Source organism: Pongo pygmaeus, chromosome 5 (assembly GCF_028885625.2).
Source record: "Pongo pygmaeus isolate AG05252 chromosome 5, NHGRI_mPonPyg2-v2.0_pri, whole genome shotgun sequence".
NCBI lineage: Eukaryota > Metazoa > Chordata > Mammalia > Primates > Hominidae > Pongo > Pongo pygmaeus.
In genome coordinates this window covers 38,455,665-38,476,884 of record NC_072378.2, presented here as the reverse complement: position 1 = coordinate 38,476,884, position 21,220 = coordinate 38,455,665, and the positions used below count along the sequence as shown (strand labels likewise).

General features: G+C 39.0%; 1 protein-coding gene across 2 annotated transcripts in view; it reads right to left on the bottom strand.

The window, feature by feature from the left end:
- ZFAND3 (zinc finger AN1-type containing 3) overlaps nt 1–21,220 on the bottom strand; it is a 317,502-nt gene that overhangs the window by 53,915 nt on the left and 242,367 nt on the right. Inside the window, exon 4 of one of the 2 annotated variants that reach the window (XM_054493096.2) lies at nt 17,852–17,917. The exons of the other annotated variant lie outside the window; for it this stretch is intronic. Within the exon in view, the coding sequence (XP_054349071.1) occupies nt 17,852–17,917 (66 nt within the window). The remainder of the gene's footprint in view (nt 1–17,851; nt 17,918–21,220) is intronic. 2 annotated transcript variants of the gene reach the window in all.

The window sequence follows — 21,220 nt, the reverse complement described above, 5'->3', positions numbered from 1 at the left end:
ATCCCAAAACTTTGGGAGGCCGAGGCGGGCGGATCATGAGGTCAAGAGATCGAGACCATCCTGGCCAACATGGTTGAAACTCGGTCTCTACTAAAAATACAAAAACGAGCTTGGTGTGGTGGTGTGCGCTTGTAGTCCCAGCTACCTGGGAGGCTGAGGCAGAAGCATCACTTGAACCTGGGAGGTTGCAGTGAGCCGAGGTCGTGCCACTACACTCCAGCCTGGCGACTGGTAACAGAGTGGGACTCCGTCTCAAAAAAAAAAAAAAAGAAAAAAAGAAATAGGTTTATCAACAGGATGCCAAGGAAAAAGTGGAGCTGAATCTTGTCAGTTACAGGAACTATCAGTTAATGCCAAGCTGGAAAACAAATTCTGCTACAGCTAACACCTCTCATTCAAAATGGTACTACATGAGTTCTCTCCCTGCATACAGCTTTCTTTTAAAAGCCATCTGCATATTTGGACATATAATTCAAGCTGTAATGTAATAACACTATCTTTGAAGAGAGTTGTTTGACTTCCTCTAGAAAAAAAGCAGCAGCACCCAGTACATTTTTCAAGTAAATATGTATATAACTTGGGACCCATATTCAAGGTAAAAATTTTAAAGATTGTCTGCTATAGTCTTTTTCTTTACCCCTTGCTAAAGTAACAGAAAAATTAACACAATCTGAGTCAAATGCCCTATTTTCTTGCTTATATATGTATACATTTTTAGTAAGTTTTGAAAGGGTGGATGGGTGTGGGAAATGTATAGCATGTAACTAATTCCCCTGTCCTATTGAGCTAACGGAGGTGTAGTTTATTTAAAATTCTGAGTTGTGGTTCTGCTATTTGGGAATGGCTTTCTGAAACTCTGTGGGTGGATACTGGTAATGAAACAGAGAATTCAGAATGACGGGGTGCATAAGGCCAAATAAGCTTTTATGGCAGAGTATGTGTATGCACTAGAAATAATTATACATATATAGTGGGAGGCTGGTTAACTGAACCCACAGAGGCACTTGGCTGTTCAGATAACTAATCACATTAAGTCCCCCATGACAAAAATGCCTCCAAGGTTAAACTGTCTGATTTTTAATCATAAACCAATGAATTTATTGGCTAAAGTATCTTCTCATGTTGTTGGTTTGGATGCAACAGCCAGTCTTTCTTACCCAGATTTCAATCGCAAGAAAGTATTAACCCTCTGTGACTCCTAAATTGTGATGTGCCCTAGAAAGGAGTTCTCAGTTGTTAGTATAAAAGCTTAGAGACCTCAGGAAATAGGAGTATTTATGTCTTTAAAAGGCAAGCTTGTGAAATCTCTGTTAAGAATTACTTTCCACCAATACATGCAGAAATATTTAACTTCCAAGGCCTAGACCAGGAGTTTGAAACTAGCCTGAGCAACCCAATCTCTACCAAAACAAAAACAAAAACAAAAAACAAAAAACAAAAACCACATATATATGTATATTGAAGTCACAGTTTCCAAGACCAATTAACAATGTTAAGTGAGGACTTACTTTAACTGTGTTTAAGATAGGCCGGGCTCGGTGGCTCATGCCTGTAATCCCAGCACTTTGGGAGGCCAAGGCAGGCGGATCATGATGTCAGGAGATCGAGACCATCCTGGCTAACACAGTGAAACCCCTGTCTCTACTAAAAATAAAAAAAATTAGCCAGGCATTGTGGCACACACCTGTAATCCCAGCTACTTGGGAGGCTGAGGCAGGAGAATCACCTGAACCTGTGAGGCAGAGGTTGCAGTGAGCCAAGATCGTGCCACTGCACTCCAGCCTGGGCAACAGAGCGAGACTCTGTCTCAAAAAAAAAAAAAAAGATGGGCAATACTGTTTTCATTTTCTTACAATATTCATTTAGAAGTTAAACTTCTGGCTGGGCACTGTGGCTCATGCCTGTAATCCCACAACTTTGGGAGGCCAAGGCCAGTGGATCACCTGAGGTCAGGAGTTGGAGACCAGCCTGGCCAACATGGTGAAACCCTGTCTCTACTAAAAATACAAAAATTAGCCAGGCATGGTGGCACACACCTGTAGTCCCAGCTACTCCAGAGGCTGAGGCAGAAGAATTGCTTGAACCCAAGAGGTGGGGGTTGCAGTGAGACAACTACACGCTTGTAGTCCTAAGCTACTCAGGAGGCCAAGGTGGGAGAATCACTCAAGCCCAAGAGGTCAAAGTTATAGTGAGCTGTGATGGTACCACTGTATCCAGCCTGGGCAACAGAGCGAGACCCTATCTCAAAAAGCGGGGTGGGGCCAAGCTAGAAAAAAGCAATATAACAAAAAAGGAAGTCTGATTTTCCCAACTATAATTCTCAATTTTCTTAAGAAAGGACAAAGGGGCTTTCTGAGCTTCCTGTCATTCACAGCGCTCACCTGTTCAAACGAGGGCTGCTATGGCTCTCCCTCCTTCCCTGTCTCCACTGACTTCTACTTCCTTTCCATGTCTGCATTCTCCAATCTGACTGGCCTCAGGTGCTTAGTACCAGCTTCTGATTCCATCTCTAAGTTCTTTCTCACTTTCCTCTACACTCCCTCAAGTTTCTCTTCAGTCTCATTTCATTCAAGATTGTCAGGTACCATCTGTCTACATCTCTATTATCTACTGAGCATTTACCAGGCATCATGCTAGGTGAGGTGCTTTAGATAAATTATCTCACTTCCTTCATAATAACTTTATGGCAGCCAGCCCACGTTTACCTGGCAAAAATCTAGACAGCTCTTCTTCAAAGCAACTGAATGATCTGTCTAGGCAAAGCTATTTCTATGGTCCCTTATAGTCAAATTCTCCTCCTGAATTTGAAAGCCTAACAGCAGGTTCTCAACCTCCTTACCACTAATTCTGCCAGTTAATACCTACACTCACTCCTTCCCACACAGAGCCCCCAGTAAAAATTCTCACATAACAAAGAGATATAGTAGAAAACAGTCCTAGGCTGGGTGCGGTGGCTCACACCTGTAATTCTAGCACTTTGGGAGGCAGAGGTAGGAGGATCACTTGAGAGCAAAAGTTCAAGACCAACCTGGACAACAAGCGAGACTCCATCTCTTAAAAAAAAAAAAATGAAAAATGAAAAATTAACTGGGTGTGCTGGTGCAGGACTGTGGTTCCAGCTACTCAGGAGGCTGAGGTAGGAGGATTGTTTGAGCCCAGGAGGTCAAGGCTGCAGTGAGTGGTGATCACGCCACTGCACTCCAGACTAGGTGAATAGAGTGAGACTCTCAAAAACCAAAACAGTCCTATCTTCCCCACTCATCTACGGCCTCTTTCTTAAAAGTCAACAGAAAACCAAGCTTTGCCAGGTAAATGAGGAGAATCAGAGCATGAAGAAGACCAAGATAAACCGAAAACCCGGTCTCAAGGTAATTACTGGTAATTCAGAAAACAGAAGAGCACAATGGCAAATCTAACTGCTAATGAATATGCTTAGAAGACATTACCATGGAATTATTATATACATAAATAAGGAAAGAACATTATGAAAAAAAATCTTCAGAGAACAAAAGTGAGCTCAAAGTATGATTGTTGAAATAAAAGGGTCAGAAGACAAAGTCAACAGAATCATCCAGAAAACAGGAAATGAAGACTCTGAGAAAAGAATTAGAGAAAGATTATCAAAACAGCACTTCCAACATCTAAATTATAAGCATCCCAGAAAAAAAAAACAAAAAAAGACAAAAAAAACCCCAGAAAGTTGATAGGGGAAAATAAGAGAGTTCCAGCGCTGAAGAAGGGCATCAGTCTTCAGATCTAAGGGACCTAGCAAGTATTCAGCATCTTGAATGGAAAAAAGGGATGCCTAATACACACTTCACTACAAATTTTAGAACACTAAAGTTATAAAAACACAACCCTGGCTGGGCACAGTGGCTCACGCCTGTAATCCCAGCACTTTGGGAGGCTAAGGCGGGTGGATCACAAGGTCAGGAGTTCGAGATCAGCCTGGCCAATATGGTGAAACCCCGCCTCTACTAAAAATACAAAAGTTAGCCGGATGTGGTGGCAGGTGCCTGTAATCCCAGCTACTTGGGAGGCTCAGGCAGGAGAATCGCTTAAACCCGAGAGGCGGAGGTTGCAGTGAGCCAAGATCACACCACTGCACTCCAGCCTGAGTGACAGAGCAAGACTCTGTCTCGGGGGGTTGGGCAGGACAACAACAAAACCCTAATGAGTTCTAAAAGTGAAAAAAATCCAGGTATATTACTCATAAAAATGATAATCAGTGGCATCTGACTTCTTAGTAGTAACATGGTATACTAGAAGACAAAAATGCAATTACTTTTTTTTTTTTGAAACAGCGTCTCAGCTCTGTTGCCCAGGCTGGAGTGCAGTGGTGCAATCATGGCTCACTGTAGCCACAACCTCCTGGGCTCAGGTGATCCTCATACTTCAGTTTCCCAAGTAGCTGGGACCACAGGTGCGCACCACTATGCCTGGCTAATTTTCTGTATTGATTGTAGAGACAAAGTCTCACCATGTTGCCCAGGCTGGTCTCCAACTCCTGGGCTCAAGCAATCCACCCACCTCCGCCTCCCAAAGTGCTGGAATTACAGGTATGAGCCACCGTGTCTGGCTGAAGCAATGACTTTCATCCGAGAATTGTTACCCAAATTTTCCACCATAATGGAAGCAGAAAAAAATTTTCAGATATGCAGGAACTCTAACACTGCTTCTTTTAGGCACTAACTTGGGGGTGTATTTGGAAAAATGAGGGAATAAAAGCTTGAGCAGTGAAAGGAAATTCTAGGATGGCACCGCGGGCTTACAGAATCTAGTTCAGATTGGAGAGGAAAGATGGGTAGGCTCTAGGAAAAAGGTTTCAGGTGAAAGGTGTAAATACAGAGTTAGGAAGTAAGTGGTGACATAAAACCAAATAGTGTAGAAAAAAAAAGAGAGGCAATTATAAATGCCGGGGGTGGGGGGACCTGTATTAAAGAGCTATAATGCAAATATAAGGCAAACTAAGATGTGGCATGATTTTTGAGCAACTGAATAACAAAGGATCAATTTGGCTTTGCTGTAGGAACATTATTTTTCCATGGCTCAGAGATCCTTATGCAATGGCTCACAGATTCTAGCCCTGAAAAGTAAATGAAAGCTTGCTTTCTAAATAGTTCACCACTAACTGTTTTCATTAGACCCATAGAAAAAGAAATATATTCTTAGCATGCATCACGTTGGTGGCCTGACAGGGAACGTTTACAGAGTCATAATAATGTAAATGTCATATATTGGGCTTTCAATTTTTTAGGAACAACCTATGAACATACATGGAGGATTTGCTTCTGGTTACAGCTTGACTGTAAATACAGGTTGAGTATCCCTAATCCCCAAATCTGAAATCCAAAATGCTACAAAATTTTGAGCTCTGGAACATGGTGCTCAAAGGAAATGCTCACTGGAGTATTTCAGATTTGGGATGATCAACCAGTAAGTATAATGCAAATATTAAAAAATCTGAAACCTGAAACGCTTCTGGTCCCCAGCAGTTTGGATAAGGGATACTCAACCTGTATTAATTAACAACCATGACATATAAAAATTACAAGTGTAGCCGACCAAAGATATGATGAATAAGTATTTCCAATCAGATATATTAATATCCTCATTAAGAGATGATGCTGAAAGTTGATGGATCAGGAAAGAATGAAAATCAACAATAAAATACCAAACACTGGGATGAGGAATAGTATAAGCTAAATCTTCCTATTTCATGCCAGTTGACATCTCAAAAAGGAGGACTTTAAGCATTATTTTCCTCTCATAATTACAAGGTAACCTACAGAACAAAGGTACTAAAACTGTCAAGAGAGAAACACTGGTCAGCTTTGTGGAGCAGGATCATATCCAAGTTATTACTTTCTTTTCTAAGCTATTCTGTGATATGGTGTGCTACCATATGTTACTTTTATAAAAATGAAATCTTATTAAAAAACAAAGAGAGCACCACTTGTTTTCCTTTGCTTTTTTTTTTCTTCTGGATTAAATGCAGTATCCATGGAAAGTGTTACTTTGGCCCACTATAAACTTAAACTACTTAATGACAGCTTGAATTAGCTACTACTTGTAGATGCTATCTTCCCTCCTCAGTCCACAATAGTTCCCTTCCTTATACCCCCAGCTCTCTGCTGCTACTTACAACTTATGGTATTATTTTTTCCTTTATTCAAAACACGGTGACTACCTTTTCTAGGAGAAACTCCCTAGTTCATCTTGTCTCAGCTAACTCATTTTTCTCATTTAGTGAGAAAATCTCTGACTGCATGTCCTTCCTTACGCTCTCAGAAAGAAATAACCCTTCTGGATTTCTGCCTCTGCTGAGTCTTGCTTGTATGCCTCTTCAATTTCTCCTCTAATCTTTTCTGTTTCTCTTCCTGGATCCCTTTTCTTTGTATTTTAGTAGGGGCAAAATCGTTCACTATTTTAACCACCTCCACACCAAAAAATGCCTGACCCTGTCTCTCCCTCCATCCACCACTATTTGCTGGTTTTTAATGGTTCAATTAACTCCATAATGAATGATTTCTGTCTGCTGCCTTTATTTCCTTGTTATCAAGGCCCTCTTGAATGATTTCAGGCTTTCGTTTCCCACACATTACACAAACTTCTTTCAGGTTTTCCAATGATCTTCTGCTAGCCATGGCCATAGCTTTCCTTAGTCCTCACATTTCCTGATCCCTCTTCTCAAGCATCTTTCATGATCCTGTGGGAAGCTTTCTCCTTTCTTTAGCTTCCTTAACTCACTGGCTCCTCTTTCTCTTTCCTGTCCCGAAACACAGTCCTTACCCCCCATTCTTCTTCTTTATTCATTTGCACAGCTTTAATCATTGTTTCTAAATTAGCAATTTCTAAAATAGGCTCATATTTATAATTTTCTATAGGACTACAATAATTTAACTCATCAGAAACTGAAAATAGTTTCAATCAAGTTTTCTTCCTCCTCCTTCCCTGTCAGTTACATCTTTCTTCCCTCAGTTCTCCAGATTTATACTTTGCAGTCTTTCTTCAGCCAACTCTCATCAGCCATCAAATCCCGTCAATTACTCTTTTCAAACATATCTTAATCAGATTTCTCTCTCTTTCTCTATTCCACTGGCCACTACCCACAGAACATTCCTGAATAAATAAGTAGGAAGTGTTTTTTTTGGCAAGTCAAGTATTACTTTATATGCAAAAGGAAAAACCTATTTACATTAACCCAATGGCAAGGCATTTTATAGACTGAAGGACCCTCCTATAACATTAATTCTTAGTTTATGTAGCTTATACTACTGGGATTATCATGTATCAGGCTTCTTCAAAACTGAGATACACCTAGGCATACCTTAAGGCATCAGAGAAAAACTACAATATCTCTAACAGTAGGAAGTCTCCTGATAGGTTTTGAGGGTACTACACATAAAGATGTGTATTTACTTAAAGGCACAAATGACAAATATATGAAGTACCAGAATGCTGATAAACTCCTGGATCAAACTGGAAAGCCCTTTCCAAAAGTATTCTTCTGTGGCTCCGTTACAGATTTCTCCTGTCTCAAAGGTCTCATTACTGTGATTTAGTGAAGTTGAGCACTCGAAGTTGAACAGAGCTGTAACTCAGTTTTTCCAAGTACTAGGTGCTCATGTGCTACTCAAAAGCATTGCCAAGTCACATTTGAAGTTTTCCATTCACTGGAAAACACAGTCCTACTCCTAGACTTTCCCTCCACATTCTAGTATCCCTTCATCATTCCCCATGACTCTAAAGTGAATTCTAAGCATTTCACGAGGAAGGTAATTCTTGAAAAGAAAAATACAACATTAGTATTATATTTGCTCCTAATGATTGGCATAATCTATCTTCCTGTTCTTCACTTTTTGAAATAAACATAAGTTACATCTCTTGCTCGCAAAAGCTGGAATTAGTTGTACTTGTTTCTGTACTTATTCTCTCTCTCTATGGTGTAAGCTCCCAGGGGCAAGATACGCATTTATCACTTCTTTTGCATGTTCCTACAGAATCTACTACAGGACTCTGTCACAGCAGTCTTTTAGTAAAGTGCTGGACTGGCTGCCTAACCACAGTGTCTCAGCTGGTCCTATAATCCACGTAAGCAACTCCTTCTGAGGGTGTGATCTGTAACTATGATGGCAGACAATACAATAAGATTACAACTTCAATCAGCCATGATTATGAAATATTTCTGAAGATCCTTCTCGAGGGGGGTGCCTTGGAAGCAGACACAGGTATGAGGAATAAATGCCAGCCCACCTGCTGGCGGGAGAGGCAATGGGACCATCTCTTCAGACAGATGAGCAAGCAGGAAAACAGAGACTACAACTTGTCTTGGAAGCTAGCAGCAAGATGAGGCAGTAAAACCCATCAGCATACATCATCCTATCATCGCCCAGTGTCATCCCCAGCCTCTATTAGCCCTCGCTGCATCAGCGCAAGTCCCAGACACTTTATCCTGTTTATAATTGCTGATGAGCAGTAATAAGGCCTCCATGCCTCAGCTCCGTCCGTTCCACTTCGGCACCCACCTATTAGGTAATAACTTTTATTTACAGCCTTGCTTGATGCGCTGTTCTATTAGTAGAGCCAGGAACTGAGTAGGGCAAAAAAAAAAAGGCTCCTTAATGGGCAGTATCATTGCAAGGCTCAGATGATTTATAATGCTGCTTTGTGGCTGTTCTATCCCACTCCTTCTGGTAAGACTGCTTTGGGAAGGCTGCATTTCTAACATGCTGCCTTCTAACAGGCATACACATGCTATGGAGCAGCACCTGAAAGGTACTTCCCAGACCTATACACCCCCACAAAAAAAAAAAAAAAATCCTAAAGTTTCAAAGGAGACGGGAATTAAATTCCCGATATGCTTTTTAAATAGTATTGGCTCAGGCATTTTGCCCCAGTGGAGCAATAGAACAGCTAATTAATGAAAGTTCAGGGCTCTTTCTCCTTGGTAAGAATGCAACCTATGATAAAATAAATGACTATTAAAAAAAAAAAACAGCTGTAACTGCATTTGTGGACTGATGCAAACTGACTTTGTGCAAAGCATGCGAATCACGAAAAGCGCAACACCAAAGCCTGGACTTCTTACACACACACAGCTCCAAAAGAGCAACAAGCCACATGACGCTTCCCTTTCCTTTTTATACTAGAGTGCATTTTTATTTTTCAAGTGCAAAAATTCCTCTTGACGAGACTGCATCCTGGCTTGATATTCCACTTATTCATTTATATTCAGCCTTTTCTCAGAAGAGAAGCCCCTGCTTCTCCTGAGTAAAGCCCAAACGAGACCTCGGAAACAAGTTTTTGACTTTAAGTATAGCAAACTGACACATTATACGTTGTGCTGTAACACAAACATAGGTGGCAATGGGACCTAACTCTCATTTAGGGCTCCAATTACAAAACAGTTAATTTTCCCTCATCTTATTTGAAATCTATACATTGTGTGAGGTGCCTTTAAACCCACCTATTATTTACATATTGAGTATCAAATCATCTAATTATTAGTATATTTTATCTCAGTCCTTCATTCTATTCTTCAACATAAACAATAGAAGCAGACTGATTAAAGTTCTTCCAGGGAAACAAAAAACCCAAGGGAAAGCAATTAGTAGATTATTTCCTTTTCATCCACTGAATGGCCAAAACCCACACACTGTCAGCAAACAGCCACTATGACATGCCATGATAAACTTTGGTGAGAACTGCTTTCTGTGGCAAAACATGGTCAGATGGCAACTTTTTGATTAGAGAAATTTTTGCAATCTTGCCAAATATTTGATATTCCTTTTGTCCCCTGCCTCAGGAATCAAATGAACTCCTTCAGGACCCAAGATGATGAATGCACAAGGTAAAACATTTATTTAAATACTTTTTCCTTGCCATGACAGATTTACTGTTTTGATCTTTCTTCAATGGTTACATTAAACACTAACAAAAAATGAAAGGTTTATATCTTCCCTAATATTCTCCTGAAGGGAACTTGCATATTACATAAGTAGGTCAAATTTCTAATTTTCTGCCTCAAATGCTGATACTGCAGACCTGAGGGAAGAGCTATACCTGAAGGACCAACAAGAAAGATTTGAAAAGTGAATTATACAGTTGAACTCACACCCGAAGCTACCTCCCTTTAAAACACCACAGAGCACACCTGTAATCCCAGCACTTTGGGAGGCCAAGGTGGGCAGATCACTTGAGGTCAGGAGTTCGAGACCAGCTCGGCCAACATGGTGAAACCCCATCACTACCAAAAATACAAAATTAGCCAGGTGTGGTGGCACACACCTGTAGTCCCAGCTACTCAGGAGGCTGAGGCAGGAGAACTGCTTGAACCCAGGAGATGGAGATTGCAGTGAGCTGAGATCACACCATTGCACTCCACCCTGGGTGACAGACCGAGACTCCCTCTCAAAAACAAAAGCAAAAACAAAACTTCACAGAGCAGAGGAAGATGTGAAGTCCTCCTTGGAAGAGCCAACTATAGTGTGTAATATTGAACAATACAGTTCATAGCCACTGACACAACTCTCTAGGATTAAATGTACTGGCTGAAATGTTTCCATGAATATTGACTCTACCAGGAGACAGAACACACAAGTGTAGGTATTACCAAGATTTACGGGGCCACTTCTGATTTAATACCAACACCTTTAGCTTCTGAATCAATTCTAAAAATCTCATATAAACTTTTCGGTAACCTAACAACACGGAAACACTCCCCTTTAACTGGCTTCCGAACACTGATGTGAAAGTGTTCAGCACATCAATCTTCTCTTAACTTCCAGATGAAGGGGGTTTTCTTCTCGTCTTTGCAAGAAGAAACAATATCACAAGGAGGCTGTACAAAAGAAGTGAGTCAAGGCTGGGTGTGGTGGCTCATGCCTGTCATCCCAGCACTTTGGGAGGCCGAGGCAGGTGGTTCACTTGAGGTCAGGAGTTCAAGACCAGCCTGGCCAACATGGTGAAACCCTGTCTCTACTAAAAATACAAAAATTAGCCGGGTGTGGTGGCAGGTGCCTGTAATCCCAGCTACTCGGGGGGCGGGGGTGAGGCAGGAGAATAACTTGAACCTGGGAGACGGAGGTTGCAGTGTGCCAAGATTGCACCACTGTACCACTGTACTCCAGCCTGGGTGACAAAGCAAGATTCTACCTCAAAAAAAAAAAGAAGTGAGTCAAGAAAAGGGAAAAACTGTTCTCTTTTTTTGGGGAAAAAAGAGAACAATGAACAATACAAAGCTATTCTAGTTCATGTCACTGTTTGTCACACTGAAAGGAAAACAGGTGACCCAAAATAGGGAGGGAGGGAGAGAGGGATATAAAGTAAAATTGAATTAACATGCTTATAGGGTGGAAAGATGACACTTTCTGGAAAAACTGCCTTGATATTTAATGGGACAGTTCTTAGTCCCATCTGCTTTAATCTCAGACACTTCTACAGCTCCCTTATGGCCTCACAAATAGTTATTTTATTTGCTGCTCTACTAATTATAATCACATTTTAAACATACACACAGCATGTTTTAACCATCCTTTTTCAAGTCTATCAGAGAGAATATTATCTACTCAACATATGTGCTGGAAGAAGAGTAAAAGTGAATACAGATAGAGCGGAGCAAAAGTCTGTTGACAATACTGTCAAGTCCGCAAACTTGCCTATGAATTCTTTCTTATTTTAATTTCAGAAATAAAAGGACTATAAAATGAAAAGGGGTATCCATCCCCTCAAGCATTTATCCTTTGAGTTACAAGCAATACAATTACACTCTTTATCTAAAAATGTACAATTAAGTTATTATTGACTATAGTCACCCTGTTGTGCTATCACATAGTGAATCTTATTCACTCTATTTTTTTGGTACCCATCAACCATCCCCACCTCCTTCCCCAACCCTTCAGTACCCTTCCCAGCCTCTGGTAACCAACCTTCTACTTTCTAAGTCCATGAGTTCAACGGCTTTGATTTTTAGATCCCACAAATAAGAGAGAAAGTGCAATGTTTGTCTTTCTGTGCCTGGCTTATTTCACTTAACATAATGACCTCCAGTTCCATCCATGTTGTTGCAAATGATGGAACAGATAAAAAAAGAATGACTGGATCTCATTCTTTCTTATGGTTGAATAATACTCCATTGTGTACAAGTACCACATTTTCTTTATCCATTCATCTGTTGGTAGATACTTAGGTTGCTTCCAATGAATATTGTTTCCATGAATATTGACTCTACCAGGAGATAAAACACATAAGTGTAGGTATTACTAAGATTTATGGGGCCACTTCTGATTTAATACCAACACCCTTCAGCTTCTGAATCAATATTTAAAATATCATATAAACTTCCAGTAACCTAACAGCAAGGAAACATTTCATGCTGGAAACATTCTTAGCTATTGTGAATAGTGCTGCAATATATATGGGAGTGCAGATACCACTTCAACATACTTATTTCCTTATTTTGGCTATGTACCCAGCAGTGGAATGGCTGGATCATATGGGGAGCTCAATTATTTGAGAAACCTCCAAACTGTTCTCCATAGTGGTTGTAATAATTTACATTCCCACCAACAGTGTACAAGGGATTCCTTTTCTCCACATCCTTGTCAATACTTGTTATTGCCTGTCTTCTGAATATAAGCCAGTTTAATTGGGGTGAGATGACATCTCATTGTAGTTTTGATTTGTAGTTCTCTGATGATCAATGATGTTGAGCAACTTTTTATATGTCTGTTTGCCATTCATAGGTCTTCTTTTGAGAAATGTGTATTCAAATCTTTTGTCTGTTTTTTTGATCGATTATTAGATTTTTTCCTATTTAGTTGTTGGAGCTCCTTAAACAGTCTGGTTATTAATCCCTTGTCAGATGAGTAGTTTGCAAATATTTTCTCCCATTCTCTGGGTTGTCTCTTCACTTTGTTAGCTGTATTCTTTGCTGTGCAGAAGCTGTTTAACCTGATGTGATCACATTTGTCCATTTTTGCTTTGGTTGCTTGTGCTTGTGGGGTATGCTCAAGAAATTTTTGCCCAGACCAATGTCCTGGATATTTCTCCCAATGTTTTCTTGTAGTAGTTTCATAGTTTGAGGTTTCAGATTTAAGTCTTTAATCCACTTTGATTTTATTTTTGTATGTGGAGAGAGACAGGGGTCTAGTTTCATACTTCTGCACATGAGTATCCAGTTTTCCCAGCACCATTTATTGGAGAGATTTTCTTTTCTCTAGTATATGTTCTTGGCACCTTTGTCAAAAATGAGTTCACTATAGATGTGTGGATTTGTTTCTGGGTTCTCTATTCCATTCCATTGGTCTACGTATCTTTTTATGCCAGTTTGAGGGTGTTTTGGTTAGTATAGCTCTGTAGTATAAATTGAAGTCTCATAATGTGATTCCTCCAGTTTTGTTCTTTTTGCTTATGATAGATTTGGCTATTCTGGGTCTTTTGTTGTTCCATATAAATTTTAGGATTTTTTTCTATTTCTGTGAAGAATGTCACTGGTATTTTGATTGGGATTGCATTGACTCTGTGCCCACTTTAAACATAAAAATATAATGTCATGAAGATAGCCAGCTAAATCCAAATACCTTCCAAATAAAATTATCTAAAGGAGATGACTATAACTCCGGTTACAGTATTTTATTAGCTGAAGGTATAACTTGACGGTTAGAAAAGATGAGGGACAAAAGGGAATCTTCTGGTAGTTTGTTGCCAAGGAAAGTGATCTCTTTCCTTCACAAAATACTTGTTCTTGGCGGGAATGTTGTGAGAATTAACAAGGGAACATGTGGAAAACATTCTGAGCTCTCTGAAGAAATGTAAACTCTGTCTAGTAAACTCAAGGTATGACGTGCTTTAACTCACATATTCTAACCAAAAGCAACCTAGGACTTGGCAGTACTTTCCAATCTTCATTGACTGTGGAGATCTAGAACTCTACAAAGATGGTAGGGGTGGGGTGGAGTGGGGACAACCACACACCCTTCATCTATCTAATTTCTCTCTGTTTAAATACCAAAATGATCATGGTGTTGCTTTTTAATTTTTTTTTAATGTAAAGATTACAATGAGTTTAACTGTTAATAATTCTGTCTGGCTAAAAGCCATCATATAAAGAAAAGTCTTTCCCATCTATCTGACAAAGACAAACTGATCTTTCATTTGCTACTACAGCTACTTTTTGCAATCTGCTTCGTAGACTCACAGTGATCACAAAACAATTTCTTAAAAAGAGCTGTCTTTCTCATTTTGATAGTTGTAGACCAACCACTCTACACTGCTGCCCACCTCTAAAATATGACAATACCCTTCACCTGATCAAAACAGTAATTGCTTGAAATACAAATGGTGACTGATTAATCAATCACTGAGGTCTTCACTTACTAAACCACATAATAATGGGTCTAATGCTAATCCTTAGAGCTAATTTTCAAAGTACTAAGAAGAAAATTATCTGTTTGCTGAAGAAGTCACTAACCTTTTTAAACTGCATAGTCCTATCTAATTGGCCATGTACCTTTAATATGTATATATTTGTGTGTGTATTTGCTGTTTATAAACTGCATGTATGGGCTGAGCACGGTTGCTCACGCCTGTAATCCCAGCACTGTGGGAGGTCAAGACGAGAGGATTGCCTGAGCTCAAGAGTTTGAGACCAGTCTGGGCAATATAATACCTTGTCTTTATTAAAAAAAATAAAAATAAATAAATAAATAAAAGTATATGTATGAGCACACACACATATAATAAAGTGAATTTGCAAAATATAAATTAAGGCTGAGATAAAGAGCTTTTGCTATTTTCTCCACACACCTCAGACAGTACATTGTGTGCCCTTTGTCAGAGATGGCTGACTTAAAGAACCACCTTACTCTAATGTCAGTATCCTTGTTCTAACACACATCATTATTAAGCTCAAGGCTGCTTTAGGTCCAACCTTGTATGGATAGATTGGATGGCAGGAGGTAGGTAAGATCTCACTTAAGGTCTCACTCTATGTCTCCTAAGAAATGACACCACTGTAAAGTAATTATTTACTGACCATCTATGCCTGAAGGCCCATGTGGTTTCTGTCTGGGAGACTACCTCATAGTAGAAGCACTGTACAGCACATCTCATAAATATGAATCCTAACTTGAAGAACCTACACATAAAGGCTATAAGGAACATTCCAGCAAAATAACAATAACAATTGGTGGTTCAGAAGAAAAATGATTGAAATCCCCACCATGGGCAACCTGCTGACTGCAGGACACAGAGAAAGATGGAGACAAAGACAGTCAACCTGTGGTTCTCAAAATAAATCATTTAAATTTACCTCTCAAAATCAGGAAGCTCTGTCCTTTAGAGTCAGGGCCAATATTTAAGGCTGAGGCAGTCTGGCTAGCCTAAGAGGGCACAGAACAGTCTTCTTGAAAAGAAGTATAGCTGGCTTAACTTGATGACCTTTAATGTCCATTGCTGAGAAATCTCAATTTTCCTTCAGGCTTTTTAGGAGATGACCTGGACATTGCATTAATTTCCTTCCAAGCCAGAAATTCTCCATCTTTTTTCTAGTTAAGAGGTAGGTATTCACCTAAATGAAGGCCTACAAAGGTATGACTGAGAGCTCGATGCCTGTCATTTCACTAACGGAGATCTAAAAATATTACCACCTTCAACTGCCACTATAATACTGACATGTAACAAAGAACGTGATCAATATAAAATCAGTTAATAAAACTGAGTACAGCAAAGAATGCCAGTACTTCTACTTTACTCTTCCGCCTAAAATACTCATTGATGTATTTATCAACACCATCTAATGGGTGCTCACTATAAAGATATAATCCTCATTAAGACGATGGAAACTACCAGTAACTGAAAGTCTACTAGGTGAGCAAATTCTTTTTTTCTTACGCCAAACCTGAGAGATTTATCATCCCATTTTACAGATGAAGAACAAAATTTTGAGATGTTAACTTATTTACTTAAAATCACAACTGGTAAGTGGCTAAGCTTAGATCTGAAACCAGACGTGATTTTAGAAATCACATTTTCAAACTACTTTAGTGTATGCTATATTTCCAAATATAAGTTTCATTTTTTCCATATTTCATTCAACAGTCTGCTTTTCCACAGTCTGGTTAGGAGAAGAAACAATTACAATAAAATGTGAAAAGCAGTAGCATGATATAGGGGAAAACAGCACAGGCTTTAGTGTCTTAAAGATCCGTGTCCAAGTCTTGGCTCCATCACTTACTAGCAATATTATCTCAGAAAATATACTTAAGTTTATGAGTGCCTACATTTTTTTCATCTGTAAAAGAGGAATAATAATAACTATCTTGCAGAACTGTTCTGAAAATTAAATTACCATGTATATAAAATATACAGAATAATACCTGGCAATGTAGTAAGCATAAAATAAATATCATTATTAGTTTTAGATACACAAAATAGTATAGGATCAGAGAGGAGGAAACAGATCTACCTAGAAGATGGACACAAGTAAATGACATTCGCCAGAGTTTCCTGCTTGTTTCAGCATCTGAGTACATGAGTCTCCTTCCCAAACCTCTCAGGATGACCCAGTGTGTTCAAGGTTCAACTCCTTGACTGCTACCTGAACATAGTGGTAGTGCTTAACAGTAAACCCTTCTCTGAGGGCCAAGATTGGAAGGAAAACAAAAGACTAAAGTACTGTGCATTTGAAGTGCTGGACCTCAAATCAAAGGACTCTGAATGTTTTCAAGCTTCTGGCTGGAGTGGGCAGGTATCTGGCTCTCTGACTTCCCGCTGGCTAAAATCAGGATGGTCTATCTCACTTCAGGCACAGCTCTTTTCTACCTCAGTAAAAAAAAAAAAATCTATTCTACCTAGTGGAGCTTGGGAACTGGGCACAGGAGGGATAAGAGCATGCCAAGACTATCTCACACCCTCTACCCTACCTCGAAGCTGGTCATTTGGAAGAGAAGAGTACAACTGAGTTCCTTTGAATTCAGTGCCTGGATGTTACTTTGAAACTATGCAAACATGGGCCTGACTGAGGCCTAGCATCAAACTATGAACATTTAAAGGAGCTGAGGTTGCAGTGTTAAGTTTGTACACGGAAACAGTTTGTGCTATTTCTGCTGGGGAGTTACAAGGATTTTTTAAGTTACGAAAAATACTCTGTGACCTTTAGAAAAACAATATAATTATTTTGACTCTTCCAAATATAATCCTTGAGATGTTTTAAATAGCAGACAGCATTATTAAAAAAGGCAAATATCGCTTAAAATAAATTAAGCTATAGGCGAAGGCAACAATGGGCATTCTGACTGCTCTTTAGAGAGCCACAAGATTCATGACTTCATATTTAATCAAAATGTCACAGATGCACAAAGATGTTTTTGGGATTCTATGCATCTAGAAGAGAAATCTCAGTATATCCATGGCTTTAAATCGAATGACAGAAAATAATTTTCCAAAAATACTAGGATACTACAATAGTCAATTTAAAACACTGATTTTCTACATTAAAACTATTAAAATTTCAATCTTGGCCCTCAGATTAGCTACATGCCACAAACTGGGCAATGATCTGCATTTCTGTTATGTCTTAATAACGTTCTTCAGATATTAGAAATTATGTATATTTTGATGTCCACCTTCTTGGATCTATAGCTGCATTTACTCAGTCAATCTGACTCCCCAAAAACATCATTCTGACCTCTGCTGACACTCCACTGTGAATACTAAGCACATAACATATCACCTCACAACTGACGGAAGAAATCAGAGTACCCTGACAAGCACATCAAGTTAGAACCAGTTGCTAATTTCTGTGAAGAATTCAAATAAGGATGAATTCACATAAGAATGATGTACATACCTGTACCACAGGATCTTTTTGTTGGTGTGATTAATGAGACATGAGCTGTGTCTGTGCATGGCCCACCTAGAAACAGAAAGGCAGGTGCATCAGTCAGGACACATCCTTTACATGCCCATATAGCTGCTTTCCTGAGTAAAGAGAAACTTTAAAAAGGAAAAGATCAACCTGAAAATATAACGAGGAGAAGTAGTAGGAAAGATGGTGGTGGTGGTGGTGGGTTAATTCTAAGGACCTAATTTTAGTTCAGCAATTTAGTCTATAGAGATGCATAGTCTTTCTACATTATAACATGCTTTTCATAAAGAAAAAAACAAAAAACAGTCGAGTCTCACATAATGTTAACAAGTTAAAGAATAAAAATTTAATTAGAATTCAGATCTAGGTGAGAGGAAATTACCCACAAGTTTGGGGAGATGCATTCTTCCACAGAACGATGAGCAAGAGTACTCTCTCTTAGGTTGGTTTCTCAGCAGTCACTCTACCTTGGAATTTACTGAAAAACTAGCCTTACATAATAAGGGGAGGGGGCCTTAAGAAACAATAAACTGCTTGTCAGAAGAAATAAGAATCATTTTCATATATAAAGAAAGCACTGCTGACCAAGGAAGAATATCTAGTTTCATGATAAGAAATATGATATCAAGAGGCCCTTTATGGAATCTTGGTGGGCCCAGAGATCTGATGCACAAGCATAATTCAAGAGTATGCAAGAGATATAGTTGTTGGGTGAGTGAAGGCTTGAAAATCAATAATTTCATTCCGCAAAATCAAGACCTTCAACACATTCTGAGGTTGATATTGATACATACCCCAACACTCCCCAATGACATGCCCTGGGATGGGCAGTGGTGATCATAAAGGAATAGGACACATAGGCAAATGTTACACATTTATTTTAAAAAGGGTCCCCAGGTGACTGTGACTAGCAGAAGGAAAAGATGGTTACTTGGCGAAGTTGTGTATCTCCTACAACAAGAATTCATATCATTTAAGTTACTCACTGAAAAGGAGGGAAAGATGAAAGAGCTCTGAGACCTGTTCCTAGAGTGTATAGTGCCGAGATTCATGGGTTTAAGGACTTGGAGAGCCCACCTAAGGAGCTCCCTCTTAGCTTACTCTTTACTATAACAAGGCCATAACAGCAACAACCCTTAGTGAGTGTAAGAAGACACAGAGGGGAAATTTTAAAAGAGGAAAAAACCAAGTAAGTGCACTGTTGACTTCAAAGAACACTTTGCAAATACCTACTATGTGTCACCACACAGGTTAGTCCCACAGTCAGGGAGATCATAATCTTTCTTTAAAAAAAAAAAAGAAAAAAGAAAAAAACTTGTGTACATAAATACAGAACAATACATGACAGCAATAAATAGCTAGACAGAAAGTGGCCGAGTGCCAAAGAACATGGATCAGGTAATAAATGCTATATGTAATGAGGAAGGAGAACGTTCATCATTGGCCTGTATTACTTGGAAATGCAAGAATTTGAAAATGAGGCAAGAATAAATTGCAGTTTCGAAAGTCAGACCAGAGAGCAGAGTAATTTCAACTGAACATTTTTCTACAAATGCCACATTCACCAGAGAAAGTGTAATGGACTAAAATTCCAGAGGTTCAAATGGTAAACTGTGACATGAAAACAGGGAACAAGAAGAGACAATGAGAAACATGCAAAGCTAACACAGCCTCAACATCCTCAAAAACCCTCCCGGACCGGCTTCTATAGCTCCATAAAATGCTGTAACTTCTGCTTCCATGTAAGGGTTCTTTGTTTTTGTTAATTGAAGCCTTCTTATTTCTGGAAAAGTATAGGCTTTTTAGAAGACTGAGTTTAAGCCTGACAACTACTCCGTACTTGCTGAGTAATCTTGGATAAGTGATCCTCAGTTTCTTTAACAAAACAAACAAAAAAATGGAAATAGTAAAACTGCCAATAAGCGACTTTTGATGAATCATCTGTACAGCAAGATGTCATAAACCATAAAACTTTATATTACGTATTATCACTTCCTCTTCCACTTGATTTTATGTTCCCAAGGATCAAGAATTACACTGTTATCTACTGTTGGGTCATTGCTACATAGACAGTGAATGCTTAATAACATTCATTAAGCGACTACTGCGAACTATTTAATCAGAAGAGTAACAGATTGTATATATATATATATATTTTATACTTTAAGTTCTGGGATACATGTGCAGAATGTGCAGGTTTGTTACATAGGTATACACGTGCCACGGTGGTTTGCTGCACCCATCAACCTGTCATCTATATTAGGTATTTCTCCTAATGCTATCCCTCCCCTAGACCCCCACTCTCCGACAGGCCCTGGTGTGTGATGTTCCCCTCTCTGTGTCCATGTGTTTTCATTGTTCAACTCCCATTTATGAGTGAGAATATGCGGTGTTTTTTTTTTTTTTTTTTTTGAGGAACTTTTAAAATTAGGGTGTAACATTTGAGAGAATGCAATATTACAATGATGCGTATAGAACTTAAATGTACATCCTGAGGGATTTTAACACATATACACTATGTAACGACCATAGATCAAAATATTAGAACATTCCCAACATCCAGAAAGTTCTGGGGATCATTTTTTAAAATACAAGTTCCCAAGCCCTGACCCTAGAAATTTTGATGTAAGAGATTGGGGTGGACATAGGAAGTTAGTGTACTTTTCTAAACCAGCTGAGCACAATGTAAATATTAACAGTCCAGTCATTTCTAATTTCTGATTACCCCTAACTCGGTATCTGGCCAAGATCCCTAAGTTCCCATAACACCATGAGCTGCACAGTGCACAAGGGTCAGTAACAGCTTAACTAACAAAATGCTTTTTTTAAAGCACATAAAATAATTCATCCAGTAGAATTATATAAGAAAGGAGAAACTGTCAAATCAAAACCCCTAAAGAAATCTGGCTGAGACTCATGAATTAACACCTGTATTTACAAATGTTCTAGATGATTATCAAATAAGAGAATCTTTACCTTGTCTTTAGGTTGAGAGTTTATTCTTTTAAAAATTTCTAGTGAATACATTTCTGTAGGTTTCTGCAAATAAACTTTAAGGCTGCCTAGCATATCTCAACATGCATCACCATGAAGGTGTTCTCCAGAGACCTTGTTAAACTAACAACCCAATCCAATGTATTCACTATATTACAGTAAAGTACAAATGGAACCATAGTTGAGCCAAGACAAATTGACAGCAGGAGTAACCGGCAGTAATAATATATCCCAGCTTTGATAATTGGGCAATGTTATAAACAGAGAGCTTAGAGTTAAATTTGGTCTGGCAAACTACAACCTATGAAACACTTTAAAACCCAGAACAGGAACACTTCACCACCACACATATATTCT